Below are 17,317 nucleotides of genomic sequence, written 5' to 3'. Positions count from 1 at the left end.
ATGTTAATCTTCTACTAGAAACAAAGAAGTTCTTATCCTTAAAGTATGATATGAAGGATCTCGGTGAAGCTTCGTTCGTCCTAGGAATAGAGATTCACCGAGACAGAGAAAAAGGGGTTTTAGGATTATCACAAAAGGCATACTTAGAAAAAGTTCTAAAGAAATACAATATGCAAAATTGTAAGTCTTCACCTGCTCCCATAGTCAAGGGCGATAGATATGGTGAATTTCAATGTCCCAGGAACCAATATGAGATCGATCAAATGAAAGCGGTTCCATATAGTTCAGCTGTCGGAAGTTTACAGTATGCTCAAGTGTGTACTCGCCCTGACTTAGCATTTGTTACCGGGTTACTTGGCAGATATCAGAGTAATCCAGAAATAGAACACTAGAAATTAGTAAAGAAAGTTTTGCGTTACCTGCAAGGTACGAATGTCTCATGCTAACGTACAGAAGATCTAATTCCGTGCACATAGAGGGGTATACAGATTCTGATTATGCGGGAGATAACAGAAAGTCCACGTCAGGATACATATTCACTCTTGCAGGAGGAGCTATGTCATGGAAAAGCTCAAAGCAAACTGTCACTACATCATCCACAATGTATGCCAGGTTTGTAGCATGTTATGAGGCCACAGGGCAGGTGAATTGGCTGAAGAAATTCATGCCTAGTTTGAAAGTGGTAGACGACATAAATAAACCACTCAAGTTATACTGCGATAACAATCCAACAGTATGTTATGCTCACAACAATAAGTCAAGTGGTGCTGCCAAACACATTGACATAAAGTATTATGTTGTTAAAGATAAAGTCCGGGATCATATAATTAGTCTTGAGCATATAAGAATAGAAAAGATGCTCGCGAATCTGCTTATAAAAGGCTTACCACCCAGCGTGTTTAGAGAATACTTAGCCGGTATGGGTTTAAGGGAAAGCCTATGATTCCTGGACAATAAGGACCTAGTTGAGAATCTGTTTCAAAATAGAAAGGTGCATTATAGCTATTTAATCTAATGGCAACTGACCGTGATGATGAGGCACGCTCTATGCACTGATCTGTGATGGAATGGGAACAAGATAAAGTAAGTAAGTTGAGTTTAAGTCATAAGGTGAGATCAAGGGTGAAAGGATCAAGATGTCCAAGAGGGGGGTGAATTGGGCTAATTCTAGTTTTTTGTAATAATTAAGCCCTACACTTAGCCCATTTAACCCCTTGTGCCTAGAATGTGTTTCTATTGTTCTCACGCACAAAAGTTTTGCACCCTATATTCCAATCCTACTCTAGCAAGGTAATTCTAGGAATGTAAAGACATAAAATGAATTGCTCAAATGTAAATGCTCAAAGTAAAGAGAGGGAAAGGAACGCGGTGATGTTTTCCCGAGGTATCAGAGAGTCGTCACTCCCCACTAGTTCTCGTTGAAGCACCCACGCAAGGGTGTAGCTCCCCCTTGAACCGCGCAAGGATCAAGTGCTCTCTACGGGCTAATTCTTTGACACTCCATCATGGTGAATCGCCCACAACCGCTCACAACTTGACTTAGGTCATCCACAAGCTCCGTCGGATGATCACCAAGCTCACAATCACCATTGAGCCGTTTAGGTGATGGCGATCACCAAGAGTAACAAGCACAAACTCACACTTGACCAAGACAAGCCTAATGAGAAGGGTGGATGCACACTTGCTACTCCCTATGCACTAATGAGGTCCTTAATCTTGGATTATCAAATCTCAATCACCCCACTAGGCTCTTGCTCCCCCTTGCACTCCAAAGGTGTTTCTCAGCTAAACAAATGGGCAAGAGACCTCCCATGGATGAGTGGAGTAAGTATTTATCCCCCCTCATTCAAAACATAATGTTTGGAGGCTGAGTCAGCATTCTGTGGGTTGATCGGACGCTCCGGCCAGGGTGATCGGACGCTCCGGTCAGTTATACCCGCCACTGTGTTAGAGAGAGCCGTTAAGCTCTAACCGGACTCTGACCAGCGTTTGGTCAGCACCCACCGGACGTGTCCGGTCATCAAAACCCCTCTCTAGAACCATACTGATGTTGATCGGACGCTGGCACTCAGTCACTTCACTGTTCAGCGTCCGGTCAGGTATCGGATTCTGACCTACGTCCGGTCAGCACCGACCGGGCGCGTCCGGTCATCAAAAACCCTCTCTAGAACCTTACTGATGTTGACCGGACGCTGGCACCCAGAGTTCGGTCACTTCACTGTTCAGCGTCCGGTCAGTACCAGATGACTACAGTTGATCAAATGAACTGGCCGGACTCACCCTCCAGCGTCCGGTCACAAGCAGACCAGCGTCCGGTCAATCATTTGACCCTCCATTCACTTCCAACTCAAAATTCTTTGTGAATGAAGTTGACTCCAATTGATCTTAGAGCTATTCCTATGCTACCTAGTGCTAGGTTTGATAAGTGTGTACCACACCTAACCCACTAGACTCACCTAGGTCAAGCTACTAGTCCATACCCCCCCTTAATAGTCCGGCCAAAGAAAAAATAAAGTCCTAAACTACTCTAAGTGTCTCTCCAACACCAAACGACACTTAAAACTAGTCCGCCCTTAACCTTGTCGTCCTCCTTTGAAAACCGAAACGATTTCTATCGACAGGGGCATGACAACCATGATTGCCCAATCAATTTCTATTACCATGACCTAACCCAAATTGCATCTGCAAAACACACGTTAGTTATAGTAATCTTGTGTTGTCATTAATCACCGAAACCCAACTAGGGGCCTAGATGCTTTCAAAGGGGGAGAATGTTAGATGATCTCCAACCTTGGGCCCTTGGATCCGCGCCCTGATCGGGGGCGCCCAACCGTTCCATTGTTGGTGGGCCCCCGTCGCACAGCGCCATAAAAAGGGAGGTGGGGGCCGGGGCACAAGACACGAGGTTTACCTGAGCCGCCAAACGTCCCACCTACAGTCCCGAAACCCTAACCGATCTAAGAGGGGTGCTGCCAGCGACGGGAAGACCGCCACCGGTCACCGCCACCTCTGCACCGTCGCCACAGCGACAGTGCCTTCACCGTCGGGCTTCACCGCGCCACCGTCAAGCAACCACATGGCCAGCTCGTCTTCCACAAAGGCGACCGATGGTTTGCACCTCCTAAACCCCTCTCTCTCTCTCTCACTCACTTTGTCTGTTAATCCCGTACTAGTACATATTCTAGGGTTTACACTTCATTAAATATCAGTAGGTATGCTAGATCTATGGCTAATGATCTATCAAGCAGAAGCTAAGCTTGCTGCGTGGTCTCCCTGCAGTCAGTCTCCACCTGCCAGTTCTTACCATGACAACAAAGCTATCTCCAAAACAAATAGTACTTAGATACAGTCATGTGTGAGCTCTGGGCGCAGCTGATTCGTGTCAAGCAGCTGCGGTTACTGGGGTACGAACGCCTGATATTATACGGGTGAGCTCCTGAATACTTTTTGGGCGTGTATTGTACGATGGGGACAGCTCATTGAGATGGAGCGATCGATGTGCATATACTAACTCACGCTGTGGATCCCGTGATTCCTTCAGATGGCATACGATAGGCCGGCTCCTCCTCCAACTATGCCGTGGTCCTTGCTGATGAATGTGGGTGCTAGTATTTTATGGTGCATCTTTGAATAAGTATACTGGAGTAAGTTCTTGAGAGAGATGATCAGGATTTGCTGCTGGACGGTAACGTAAGTGCTTGGACTTAGCTAGGCATAATCAATCGATCTAACAATTAAGAATCTGTGGAGTTCGTGGCCTTGATCAGGCCAAACCTCCTCTCAAGATGAGTCATTAGGCAGCCTCTCCTATTATTAATAATCCTCGCTAGACGACGCATAGGGTGCGTTCGCTGGTCTGGAAAAACCAGACCAGCCAGCTGCTCCTCCTCACAGGTGCACTGTTCATCAATCAGTCGCTACAGTGTTTCTCTCTCACACAACTATCCAGTTTTAGCTAAGTTTCAGACCAGCGAACGCCGCCATAGATTAAGTAAGCCGGCCTATACTAACTCACCCTGTCCTGCTGTCCAGATATGACGATTCCTCACAATGATTTGATGCATATTCTTCTCGATCATGTGCGCTCCGTTCGTTTGGGCTTGTTTGGCTTATAAGCCATGGCTGAAAGTACTGTTGACTGGTTTGGTGTGAGAGAAAAATATTGTTCGTTGGCTGATAAGCTATGGTTTATAAGCCAAATACGACCAAACGAACATCCTAGTGATCGCAAGGTGGTGTGTACAGTACAGTTCTAGAGGCACTAGCTCGTGTTCTAGTGCTGAAGAAAAAGCCAATGCAGTACTGCTTAAAAATGTTGATCGATCTTTATCAGAGACCATACGCGCGCATGCATGGTGGCCAAGAGTTGATTGCTCATCGGGACCACCAATTATCATCACTCGATCGTATGCGTGTTTTTAATTTTATCACACGGAAAGAAGTTTTCCTAGCTATGGCGACATGGAAGGAGTAACTGGCTAACTGCTGCTGCAAATGGGAAGCATTATTGCCAGTCACACACAACAATGCACTTCCCTTGGACTGATGCTAGCGGTGGCGTCTTGTTCTTGGCCCTCTTTGTCCGCCGTTTGTCCTGCATCTGCATGCATATGTAGAGGGCCCATATATATGTAGAACAACTGTACACTGTGCATATATATACAGCACTGCTGGAGTCTGCAGCAGGCTATTAGTAGCTACATACATTGCCTGAAGTAGACTCCTCTGTTTGTTTTAAATAAATCCCAGTAGGAGGCAACCCCACCTGTTTTCCTCAAATAAATAATAATAATAATAATACATGCTGTATATGATTTGGGCTTCCATCTGATACTAGAAAACATCCACCGTACCAACAGGAGCAACTTTTAAATGAACCAGGCATATATAACCTTACTTACCATCGCCGCGGAGTGCAGTGCATTATTCAGTCCAACCAAGCGGCCGGCCGGAAGCAGAAGCACACTGCATGCAGTGATCTCTGATGGTTTACAGGGTCCCGGCCGGCCCGGCCGGGTATGTAGGGTTTCCGTACCCATCGCGCGCGCGGTCGATCCCTCCCATGAAAGGTGCGTGATGGCATGCGATCGATGGATGCTAGCTTAGGGCCGGGACGATTCAGACTGGCCTCACCGCTCGTACTTTTCTGTCTTTTTGTGCCTTTAATTGGGACGCCAACAGCAGCCAACCAACCCCGGCCCGTTGTTTGGCTCGGTTCAAGTGTTATTTGCTGCAATCCAATCAGGAGCCGGTAAAATGCCTAATAGCCCCCTGTTCTGCAGCAACGACAGCGATGGCGAGCTGTTGTACTGCAGTACTGTGTGGGCGAGGGTGTTTGTGTCACCATCCCATTTCTCCCTTCCCGGCTGTAAACTTTTCCCTTTTTTCTACGGAGTAGCTGCACTACCATCTTCTATACCTACTACGGAGTACAGTACAAGCAAGAAGTGGCAGCAGTTATGGAGAAGAGGAGAGCTGGAGAGGGCAGGGGCAGCAGTAGCTACCCCGTTCGCTTGGTCACATGTTTATCAGTCGTGATATAGTGTTTTTCTCTCACAATAAAATAGTATCAGCGGCCTATGAACCACGGAAACGATCAAACGAACGGTGTAACTAGGCGGACGCACGCAGCAGCAGCAGCATTGTTTCCCATCCTCCCACACCACACGCCAACCCAAGCATGCATGCAACAAGGCATTATTCAAGGGGCCGGGGCATGCGCACGCCTTAAGCACACACACTACTACTGGTTCGCAGTCACAGGCACAAGCAAGCGACTGCCGATCGATAAACTACTGTACTGCCCTCTAATATAATCTGGCATTGGGCCTGTTCTTTTCTCTTTTAATCCATCTTTTTTAGCTTGTTTTTTCAGCCAGAACAGTATTTTTCTCTCACAACAAATCAGCCGGAACAGTATTTCGGTTTGTTTTTTTCAGTGAAGCGAACGGAGATTAATTAATTAAACAAGGTGGTAAAGAGGGATCAGGGCGATAGAATAGGCGGTGCAACCATTATAGGGTGCACTACTGGAAATGCGTGCTTTGCCGAGGGCCAAATCTCGGGCACTCGGCAAAGACACTCTTTGCCGAGGGCTAGCCACAGGAGCCCTCGGCAAAGAACGGCCCTCGGCAAAGAGGCCTTTGCCGAGGGTACGGCCCTCGGCAAAGACAGGCCCACGGCAAATCAAATCTTTGCCGAGGGCCGCGGCCCTCGGCAAATTAGGCCCGTTGGGTCATGGCGGCCATTTCCCGTCAAGCTTTGCCGAGGACCACCCGTTAGGCCCTCGGCAAAGGTTTTTTTTTCTGTGAAACCAGCTTTTTCAGCAATTTTTTTAAGTCTTTGCCGAGGGCCCTAGATCAGCCCCTCGGCAAAGATTTTTTTAAAACCAGTTTTTCGGCCAAATTTTTTTTTATAAATCGTCTTTGCCGAGGGCCCGAGGCTAGGCCCGAGGCAAAGAAGCCCTTTGCCGAGGGCCAGGATAGGCCCCTGGCAAAGATTTTTTATTTTTATTAATTCTTTGCCGAGGGCCACGGGCCAGGCCCTCGGCAAAGAGCCCTCAGGCATCCGCAAACCAAAAAAACCAAAAAAAAATTGCCAAGGGCTCTTTGCCAAGGGCCTGGCCCGTGGCCCTTGGCAAAGAATTTTTAAAAAAAAATAAAAAATCTTTGCCGAGGGCCCTGGATCTAGGCCCTCGGCAAAGGACCGAAACCTAAATCGGGCCGCAGCCCAAATTCCCGATCGGAATCTTGTGAAAAAAAATCCCGCTCGACCATCTCCCTCCCCACGCTCCCGCTCGCGGCCGGCCCCCGCGCGCCCACCGCCGCGCACCCGCTGCTGCGCGCGCCGGCTGCCACGAGCTCGGCCGCCCCGCGCGCCCCACCTTCGCGCGCGCACCCTGGCCGCCCCGCGCCTCCACCACCGTCGCCGCGCACCCCGCCGCCGCGCGCCCGGCCGCCCCGAGCCCGGCAGCCCCGCGCGCCCCACCGCCGCGCGTGCACCCCGGTCGCCCCGCGCCTCCACCACCGCCGTCGCGCGCCCGCCGCCGCGCGATTGGCCACCCCACGCGCCCCACCGCCCCGCGCTCGGCCACCCAGCGCGCCCCGGCGTCCCACCAGCGCGCCGCCCCCACCACGTCCAGTGGCGACCGAGGTCGCGCCCTGCCGCCGTTCCCCGTCTCCGTCAAGCAAGGGGATGTCGGCCGCCCCGGCCGGCCCTCCGACGGCTCCCCCTCGCCGGCCTTCCCGCCCCGACCCCATCGCCGGCTACTGTTGGAGGGGAGGAGGCAGAGGGTGAAGTTGGAGGAAGAAGAGAAGGAGAAGAGGAGAAGGAGGAAGGGGAAGAAAAGGAGAAGAAGATGAGAAGGAGGAAGGGGAAGAGAAGGAGAAGAAGAGGAAAAGGAGAGAAGAAAGGGAAGAGGGGGAGAGGAGTACTCCAACGCCACTCGACCTCGCCAGAGAAGAAAGTGACCCCCCGCACCGCGACGCCCGACTCCACCGCAACCCTAGGTAAAACTCTCATTGTCGGCCTTCGTGCCGTATGTGGTTGTGTGGGCCTTCGTGCCGTAAGTTGATATGAGGGCCTTCGTGCCGTTGCGGTTGTCGGCCTTCGTGCCATTGTGAATGTCGACCATCGTGTCGTTTTTTTGCAGGTTTTGGAAACCTCCCCGTGCAGGGGAGGTGCTGCCGAAATTTTGAACAAAAAATAACCGATTGTCTTTTTATGCAGGAGAAGAGTACGTCGGAGGGGACCCGGAGGACCCCGATTGTCTTCGTCGACGTCGCGGTTCTGCCTGCACTGCGTCGCCTCGCCACTACGTCGATTCGCCACTGCCCCGCTAGCCTTACTTCACCGACACCCTAGGTATAAATAACCTCTTTTTGCGCATGTCTGTCGTAGCCCGCGCGTAACCCAGTTAGGCGTCTCCCGTCCAAAAGAGATACGGTCGTAGGTATGCGGATCTTTGCGTATCTGCGACCGTATCTATTTTGGATTGTCCATGTTTTTTGGATAGCCCGTGGATGCATAGATGGGTTAGTTTCCATGGTCCGCTCCGGTCCGAGAAGGAGTTTTGGCAACACCTCCCTGTTGTTCTCCGGATACACACTCTCCCTTGCAGGACGTGTATCGGGAGAACAGCGGGGAGGTGCTGCCGAAATTCTATCTCGGAGAGGAGCGGAGCATGGAAACTGACCTCATCTACGTATCCGCGGGTGGGATTAGGACCTATCCTCACCTATTAGATAGTAGGAACACCGCGTAGATGCAATTGATGGTCACAATACTCTATGCTGTAAATGTTAAAGGATGGAGGACCATCAGTGGATGTACACGGGCTGGAGAAGCGGGAGTGACTACGACTATGAATGGGTGAAGGGGACAGATGGTTTCTTGAAACATGCATTTGGCCCAGGAGCAAGAGGACATTCTCTAGTTTGGTGTCCCTGCAGCAAATGTGACAACAGGAGAAAAGTAGACGAGAAGACCATGGGTATACATCTTGTGTTCAATGGTTATACGCCTAGCTACCAGCAGTGGATCTACCATGGTGAAGCAGATCGTATAAGAGCGGAGGTGGTGAGACCACGCCTCGAGGCTTTTGATGATGATGCCGGGGTAGCAGACATGCTAGATGACGCCCACCAAGCTTACTTCGCTGAACGACATGAGAAGGAGGAGATGGAGGAATCCGCAAAGGACTTCTACAAAATGTTGGACTCGGCACAGAAACCCCTTCACAAGCGTACAATGATTTCTCAGCTGGATGCGATTGGATGCGTAATGGGGTTGAAGGCCGAGTTAAACCTGAGTCGAGAAGGCTTCGATAAGATGTTGGCCGTGTTTGGCACCATGCTACCGGAGAAGCACACTTTGTCGACGAACTTGTACGAGGCAGAGAAACTACTTCGTATGCTTAAGATGCCGTATGACAAGATACATGTTTGTCCGAAGGGGTGCGTCTTATTTAGGAAAGAACACAAGGATGCAAATTACTGTCCGAAGTGTAAATCCTCCAGGTACCTGGAGGTAGACTCTGGTGATGGTCAGAAGAAGCAGCTTCCGATCCCCATGAGAGTGCTACGTCACCTTCCTTTCCTACCGAGGATCCAATAGCTATTCATGACTGAGGAATCCGCGAAACAGATGACACGGCATAAAGATGGCAAACAGTACAATCCTGGGAAGATGGTACATCCGTCTGATGCTGAAGCATGGACGTATTTCAATGACAAACATCGTGACAAAGCTGCTGAGGCCCGTAATGTACGTGTCGTGCTGGCAACAGATGGGTTCAATCCTTATGGAATGATGGCTGCCCCATACACATGCTGGCCCATTTTTGTTATCCCCCTCAATCTCCCTCCCGGCATCTTCTTTCAACGGCATAACATATTCTTGTCGTTGATAATTCCTGGACACCCGGGGAGTAATATATGTGTGTTCATGGATCCTGTGATTGATGAATTGATCCACGCTTGGGAGAAGGGGGTATGGACATACGATCGAGCTACAAAGACAAGCTTCAAAATGCACGTTTGGTACCACTACTCCCTGCATGACTTCCTGGCATATGGGTTATTCATCGCCTGATGTGTTCACAGGAAGTTCCCATGCCCAGTATGCAAGGAAGCCGTGAGGTTCATTTGGTTGAAGAAGGGTGGCAAGTATTTGTCGTTCGACCAGCATCGTCAGTTCCTCCCTCTAAACCATGAATTTAGAGAAGACATCAAGAGCTTTACGAAAGGTGTCAAAGTGACAGACCCTAAACCGCACTTGAGGACTGGTGCCGAGGTTCATGTTCAGATAGATGCTCTTGTGCCCAATGAAGAAGGTGATTTTGTGGGATATGGTGAGGAACATATGTGGACTCATAAATCCAGCTTGACGAGGCTCTCCTATTTCGATGACCTTCTTCTGCCACATAACATTGATGTAATGCACACTGAAAAGAATATCACCGAGGCACTTTGGGGAACTCTCATGGACACTAACAAGTCTAAGGACAACGTTAAGGCTAGAGTGGACCTAGCGACGTTGTGCGATAGACCGAATCAAGTGATGCAGCCTCCTAGTGGCCGAAACAAGAACTGGAAAAGGCCTAAGGTCAATTTCGTCTTGCAAACGATCAAAGGAGGGAGGTACTAAAATGGATGCAGATGTTAATGTTTCCAGATGGATATGCAGCAAATCTTAGCAAGGGAGTGAACTTAGGCACTCTGCGAGTCAACGGGATGAAGAGTCATGACTACCACATATGGATTGAGCGGCTTCTTTCGGTGATGGTCCGAGGCTATGTCCCTGAGCATGTCTAGCAAGTGCTGGCAGAGTTGAGCTTTTTCTTCCACCAGCTTTGTGCCAAGGAGATATCTCGGACCATCGCTCAGGACTTGGAAAAAGCGGCACATGTGTTGCTCTGTAAGCTGGAGAAGATCTTTCCACCCGGCTTCTTCTTGCCGATGCAACATCTGATTGTGCACCTCCCGTCCGAGGCATGTTTGGGGGGGCCGTGCAGGCCCGTTGGTGCTATCCAATCGAGAGATGTCTAAAGACTCTTCGCAAAAAATGTATAAATAAAGCCAGAATTGAGGCTTCCATTGCAGAGGCATGCCTTCGGGAGGAGGTGGCAAACTTCACAACGCTATACTACAAGCCGAACCTTCCTAGCAATCATAATCCACCCCCTCGTTACAATACTAGCGAAAATGAATTGGCCCTGAGCCTTTTCCAAGGCCAACTCAGCAGCGCAAGTGGATCAACCCCAAAGCTATTGGGAAATGAAGAGTGGCGTAGTATCATGCTATATGTGTTGAATAACCTTACCGAGGTGCAGCCGTTCATCAAGTAAGTTCTCAACGAACTTATTTCAATATGCCGTCACTATTCTGCATCCAACCCCATTGATTCTCGTTCGGACAGGGAATTTGTTTGTGAATTCTGGCATCAATCAAGGGATCCTACCTCACATGAACAAGACACCCTTGTTTCACGGGGTGCGGGAGCGGGGAGGCCTGATTTCATTTCTTGGTTCAAACAAAAGATAATGTCCAATTTAGCTCGTACGTTCGATCGTCCAAGGTGATCGTACGTTTGATTAATATAACGATCTATCATGATTCACCTTGCAGGCCCAGACCAATTCGTCCATGAGTGACGAGTTGAAACAGGTTGCAAACGGGTGTGATGTTAGGGTGAAGTCATTTACCGGCTATGACGTGAACGGATATCGCTTCCACACAACAAGTTACGAGCAGATTCGGCCCAAACGAAAAATCACAAATAGCGGAGTTTGTACGCCCGGCACTGATGGCCTCGACTATCATGGTAGAGTTGAGGAAATCTATGAACTCTCATTTCATGGAGACGAACCTCTTAAACCTGTCATGTTTAAATGCCACTGGTTTAATCCTCGATCAACGAGACGAACCCCTTATCTTGGGCTAGTGGAGATTCGAGAAGATTCCATCTATCCTAGAAAAGATGTCTACATTGTGGCTCAACAAGCCATGCAGGTGTATTATACTCGATACGCCAACCAAGACAAAGAGGATCTTAAGGGTTGGGCTATTGTGCACCAGGTATCTCCCCATGGTAAACTACCTGCCCCAAACGATGATGATTACAACTTCAACACAAACACATATGATGGACAGTTCTATCAAGAAGATGGGCTACCAGGCACGTTTGAGATAGTCTTACCCGAAGCAATCGAAATGGAAGTAGACAACGAAACAGTTGATGACGAGGTCAATGGAGATGTGGTGGTAAATGCCAAGGACATAGCAATGCTTGAGCGATTACTTCTAGGCAATGACGACGATGACAACATAGAACCTTCGGATAGTGTTGCCCATTTGGACAATTTTGACAGTGATGATGAGACCTATGATCCCAATCATGAAGATTATTCCTAATACATGTAATACTATGGTTTTTTAATTTGTGTTTTGTTTATATATTTTGAATCTATTTCTAATATATGTACTAATTAGTCTTGTTCATTCTTTGTGATTGCAGGTGATTGGACAAAGATGGCGAGAAGACGTCCACGCTGTGACACGCCCTCGGTTTACGGGAGAGACCGCCCTCTCCTTCGAGGTGAGGGGTCATCGTTCGGGGCAGCGTCCACAGGAGGTGACGAGAGGAGGACCTGGGGCAACCGCCGCAGGAGGCAGCGGTCTCCTCCCTCAACACGTGATGAGGTGCTGGAGGAGGAGCACGTGACGGCCATGGCCTCGTCCTCGTCGGAGGATGAGAGGGGTCAGCAGACGGGTGAGGGAGACAAGGCGCTCGAGGGCGAGGGAGGCGAGGCACTCGAGGGCGAGGGAGAGGGTACCGCTACCCAGACTCTCTACGAGCGAGGTCCCGCGAGCCTCCCTCCGGTTCCGCTTCCTCACAACCGCCCAGTGATTCAGCCTATGGCAAAGAGGTAAGTAACTATGGATGTTATCACAACTACTTCATAAGATATGTTGGAAATCTTAAGAGAAACTGATAAATTTTCTTAATCACTTGTGCAAGGCCTGGTTGGTTTTGTCGGGTACTCCAGCACGCACCCCCGCGAGCATCCTTGGTGTTTTGTGCAGGAAATGGTACCCCGGCATTGTGCAACTGTCCAAAGAGCCGGTGGTGCGGGAGCCGGCCTCCAACTGGGACAGGTACGCGCTGGTCACGGATGACACTTACCGCAACAAGCAGGAGCGAGTATTGGCGAAGTTTTGGGTAAGTCTCTCTTGCACAACATTGCTTAATACATCGCATTCATTGGTTAAATATTTTATTGAAATAATGAATGGATACATCGGTTTTGTATGCAGAAATATTTCAAGGCTGAAGAAGGACTTAAGGCCTAGGCGGATTGGGCGGCTGCCGTAGCTTGTAGGAAGTACGTCACCGAGATGCACCACCATGGGCGCGTCCAGGCCCACATAGACTACTACAGGTCGGTACTTAGGCAGTCCCTCCCTAAGCCTCAAGCAAGACGGATTACGCTGACCCGGGACCAGTACCTTGAGGTAGGCGAATAACATTCATAATGATTCGTTTTGATATTAAGTAGGTTCAATTTCATCTTCTTATATGTCAAATACTCGATGACTTGTAGGTGATTCCCTGGTGGTGCCGATCATATCCCGAGTGCTGAGCCATGATCGTGGACAAGTGGTTATCACAGGACTTTGTTGACACGCACGAGAGGCAGCAGGAACAATGTCTGATGAGGCAAGGTCCAACTCACCATCAAGGCAGCCGTAGCCTCCTCGGATACAAACAAGCATACGTAAGTGATTTCTTTCATTTATTTTGACGCTCAATTCTGCTTGATTTCTCACCATCTTCCCATCTTTCTCGCAGGAGGCTGTGCACTCGGGCGAGGAGGTCTTGGAGTTCTCTGCGTGGGCTATGTCCCACATGGGCAGGGCGCCGTCCTCTGTCTCCTTCGACCCGGCTGCCCCGCCCCAGGCGTACTCCGACCCGAACATGTACACTAAAGTCCAAGAGTACACGTCAACGGTAAGGGAGATCTATGGGGAAGATTACAATATGCGCACTGAGCCCATTGATGCAGAGGTGATCATGAGGCTCGGAGGAGGCAAGAAGCACGGGCGGCTGTGGATTGCAGACAGCGCCATCGACTCCACCACTGTTCCCTCCCTCGACGCTATCCGAGCATGGAGCACGAGCTCCAGCTAGCCCATACGTCCACGGCCTTCTCCAGCACTGCAGCAGGTCCAAGCACTCCAGGTAATTCCTGCTTTACTCGTCGTACGTAGATATTTACACACCTAAATTAGATTTGCATTACTGATACATTGGAGTGAAATATTGCAGGCCGAGCTGCAAGAAACAAGAAGGCAAAGTCAAGAGCAGAACACGGAGCTGACCGCACAGCTGCAGGCCCAAAAGGTCGCGTTCGAGGCCGCGCAGAAGCAGATGGTGGAGATGATGGTGATCATGCAAAGTCTTGGGCAAGCATCGGGTGTACCTATGCAGTTTTTAGCTCCTCCACCTCCTACTCCTGCAGCTACTCCTGTAAGTATGAAAGTTCACTTTTCGCTTGTGCTTTGCATGTATGTCGGCCTTCGTGCCATTGTGGATGTCGGCGTTCGTGCCGTTGTGGATGTCGGCGTTCATGCCGTCGTTTCTTGTAGGTTTTGGAAACCTCCCCGTGCAGGGGAGGTGCTGCCGAAATTTTCAATTGAGTCTAATCTTTTTGTATTCCTAGATTACTAGATGCAATCTCTAAGTTCCAAAACTGTTTTCCCGGATTACTCACACATGCAATCTCTGCTCCTTTGTGCAGCTTCCGTCCGCGGGTTCCAATCAACCCGCTAGTGTGTCACCGGGTGATCCTGCTTTTCCTTCACCATCGTCTCATAGGCTAGCTTGATGAGGACTCGTGCTAGGTGATGTGGTTGGACTTTAGCATGATTTGTGATTTATGGTTGTGACTTGTGCTTGGATTTTATGAACTCGTCGTAATAAACATGTGAATGATGATGAACATGTGACTTGTCGTTGTAATATATTGTGATTTGTGGTTCACAATTATGGTTGTGATATATTGTGAGAAAATGGGTTCTGTGTGATATATATATGTATATATATGAAATGCTTGTGTCGATGGAATGCAAAAAACAAAAAAAAATTTAAATTTATGTCTCTTTGCCGAGGGCAATGACTAAGGCCCTCGGCAAAGAAGGGTCCTTTGCCGAGGGCCCTAGCAATAGCCCTCGGCAAAGATTTTTTTTAAAAATCCTGAAAATTTCTTTGCCGAGGGCCAGGGAGCAGGCCCTCGGCAAAGTTTTTTTTAAAAAAAATAAAAAAAAACTATTTCTTTGCCGAGGGCCGGCCCTCAGGAAACAATTTTTTTTAAAAAAAAAACTTTGCCGAGGGCCCTTGTAATAGCCCTCGGCAAAGTTTTTTGGGAAAAATCCTAAAAATTTCTTTGCCGAGGGCCAGGGAGGAGGCCCTCGGCAAAGATTTAAAAAAAATCTTTGCCGAGGGCCAGCCCTCGGCAAAAAAAATTCAAAAAAAACCATTTCTTTGCCGAGGGTCGGCCCTCGGCAAAGAAACCGCCAACGGCGCCGGCGCGTGACGGCTTCTTTTCTTTGCCGAGTGCCCGATAAAGGGCCCTCGGCAAAGACCCCTTCGCCATCTAAAAATTCCCTGTGGGGTCTTTGCCGAGGGCAGCCCTCGGCAAAGCCTTTGCCGAGGGTTTCTGGTCCTTTGCCGAGGGCCAGAGGCCCTCGGCAAAGCATGCGAGTCCAGTAGTGGTGCCGGGAGGAATTGCTAGTTTATACAGATCCAGACTGGACGTCAGATTCCTCCCCTGTGTCGCTCCCACACGAGCGGCTCGGGTGGCTCCGCCCCCAAACCCTAGCAGCCCCTCCCCTCCCCTCCCACCGCCGCGTCGCCGCCGGAGCTGGCCACTGGCATGGCTGCCTGGCCAGCAGGGATGGCGACGGCGGGGCCTTTCTCCTCTCTCGGTGGCACGTGCGGCAGCAGGCCGACGGCCTCTCCCCTTGTGTGAGCTACATGGAGCTCAGCGGGGAGGGCCGTTGCGGCAATGGTGGCGCCGGCTAGTGCCCAAGTTGGCGCAGGGGACGACGGCAGGATCTCCTTCTCCTCCACGCGTTCCCCTCCTCCTCTCTTGACGGCGACGGCGGCAACAGCTGGGGCCGTCGGTCCGGGCCACGTGAGGTCAGATCCGATGCCCGGGAGGCCGGATCTGGACTCCAGGTGGCCAGTTCGGCTTTGGGGCCGGCGGCGGGTGGTGCCTGCGGTCATGGTCAAGACGGAGGCGGCGGCGGCGGCATGGGGCACCGGGTTCGGGGCCTGGTGTCCGGATCCGGCGGTCCCAGGGCAGGGGGCGGTGCCCGAGATGGTGGGGCACATGCCCTATTGCGGCTGGCGGCGAGGTCGGCTGCGACATCGGCGGGTGCCTGGGCCGACGAAGATGGTCTGTGGTGGCCTCGTCGTGCGGCACTAAGACGCGAGCGGTGGAGCCAGGTCTGGCTATGCGTGGCTCGAATGGAGGGGGTGACAGCTGACGTAGCTATGCGGCTGCTGCGTGCAGCCGGCGCGTCGATGCCCCTCTGAAGGGCCTTCCGTGGGGCGGTAGGACAACAACGATGGCGGTGTTTGTAACACCTCGGTGTTAAGCATGCATTAACATTTCATCCCGTGAGCATAATCATCATCACCTCATGCATAAGCATCATTCATGCATTTCATTTCGAAAGAAATGAAGTATCATTTCATGTGGTGCTTAAATTGATTGAAGTTCATTATGTTTAAAATAATGTGAAATGCCATGCTCATGTTTGGATGCCATGATTACTTGTTTTGATCACTAAATTAACTTGGAAATATTTAGGATGAAATTTGGAGCAAAGTTTATATTCAAAGTTTTACCAAATTATGCTTTTAAAATAATTCTTCAAAATTAGGGTTTTGAATTAATATTGATTTTTATTTTGTAATTCAAAATCTATTTGGAATTTGACTTTGGTCATAAAAGTAAAGTTGTAGAGAATAAATTTTTGAGCAACTTTTATTTTTGGGCCAAAGTTTGAAACTGCTTTGAAATTGCTCAAAATTTGCATTGAATGAAATAGGAATAGAAAATAATTTGAAAAATGCTTTTTCTTCCTTAGTGGGCCTCACGCCTCGCTTCCCGGCCCAGTCCGCAAGCTGGCCCGGCCTACCTCCGTGCCGCGCTCCTACTCCTGCGCGCCACGCCCGACCGGCGCCAGAGCGCGCACGCCGCGTGGCGGCCATGCGCCGACGAGTTTGTCGCGCGGCACCGCCGGCCTGCCCCGCGCCCCTCCTGTCGCGCCTACACCCGCCGCGCCGCGTCTGCCTCCCCCTCATCCATCTTAGTTGCTTCCTCGCTCGGTCAGTAGCAGCAACGGCAGCAGCGCACACTCGCCTCCGCCACCACCGCGCTGCCTCGCCGGAATCGGCTCGCCCGGCCACCACTGCTCGCCGTAGGCCGCTCCATCTTGCCCTGAGCACCGCCTCCACCTCGCGCAACCGGTGCTCGCCTCAGTTCGCTGTGGTAAGTCTTCTCCGGCCGGCAATTCCTCGCTGGAGTGCGCTCCTCGTCGGAGCTTGGCTCCGCGTGGACACCCCCTCTCCGCTCCACCTCTCTCCTTCCTTTCACGCGCGTGAGCACAGCCTTGCCCTCGCGAATCTTGTGCGCGCCTCCCCGTGCCCTGCCGTGGCCGGAGTTGGCGTACCGCCGACGAGCCACGCTACCACTCCGCCATGCGCGCCGTCGAGCTCACTCCCGAGCTCCTCTAGTGCCTTCTCTTGG

The 17,317-nt window shown here is 50.6% G+C and overlaps 1 protein-coding gene across 1 annotated transcript; it reads right to left on the bottom strand.

Annotated features, from left to right (window-relative positions):
- Positions 1-6,686: 6,686 nt before the first annotated feature.
- On the bottom strand, positions 6,687-7,259 carry LOC136470573 (uncharacterized). The gene has a single exon (XM_066468374.1). The coding sequence runs from the start codon at positions 7,257-7,259 to the stop codon at positions 6,687-6,689; it is 573 nt and encodes a 190-aa protein (XP_066324471.1).
- Positions 7,260-17,317: the final 10,058 nt, after the last annotated feature.

This window comes from Miscanthus floridulus, chromosome 8 (assembly GCF_019320115.1).
Source record: "Miscanthus floridulus cultivar M001 chromosome 8, ASM1932011v1, whole genome shotgun sequence".
NCBI lineage: Eukaryota > Viridiplantae > Streptophyta > Magnoliopsida > Poales > Poaceae > Miscanthus > Miscanthus floridulus.
This window is presented reverse-complemented; position numbering and strand designations above follow the sequence as displayed.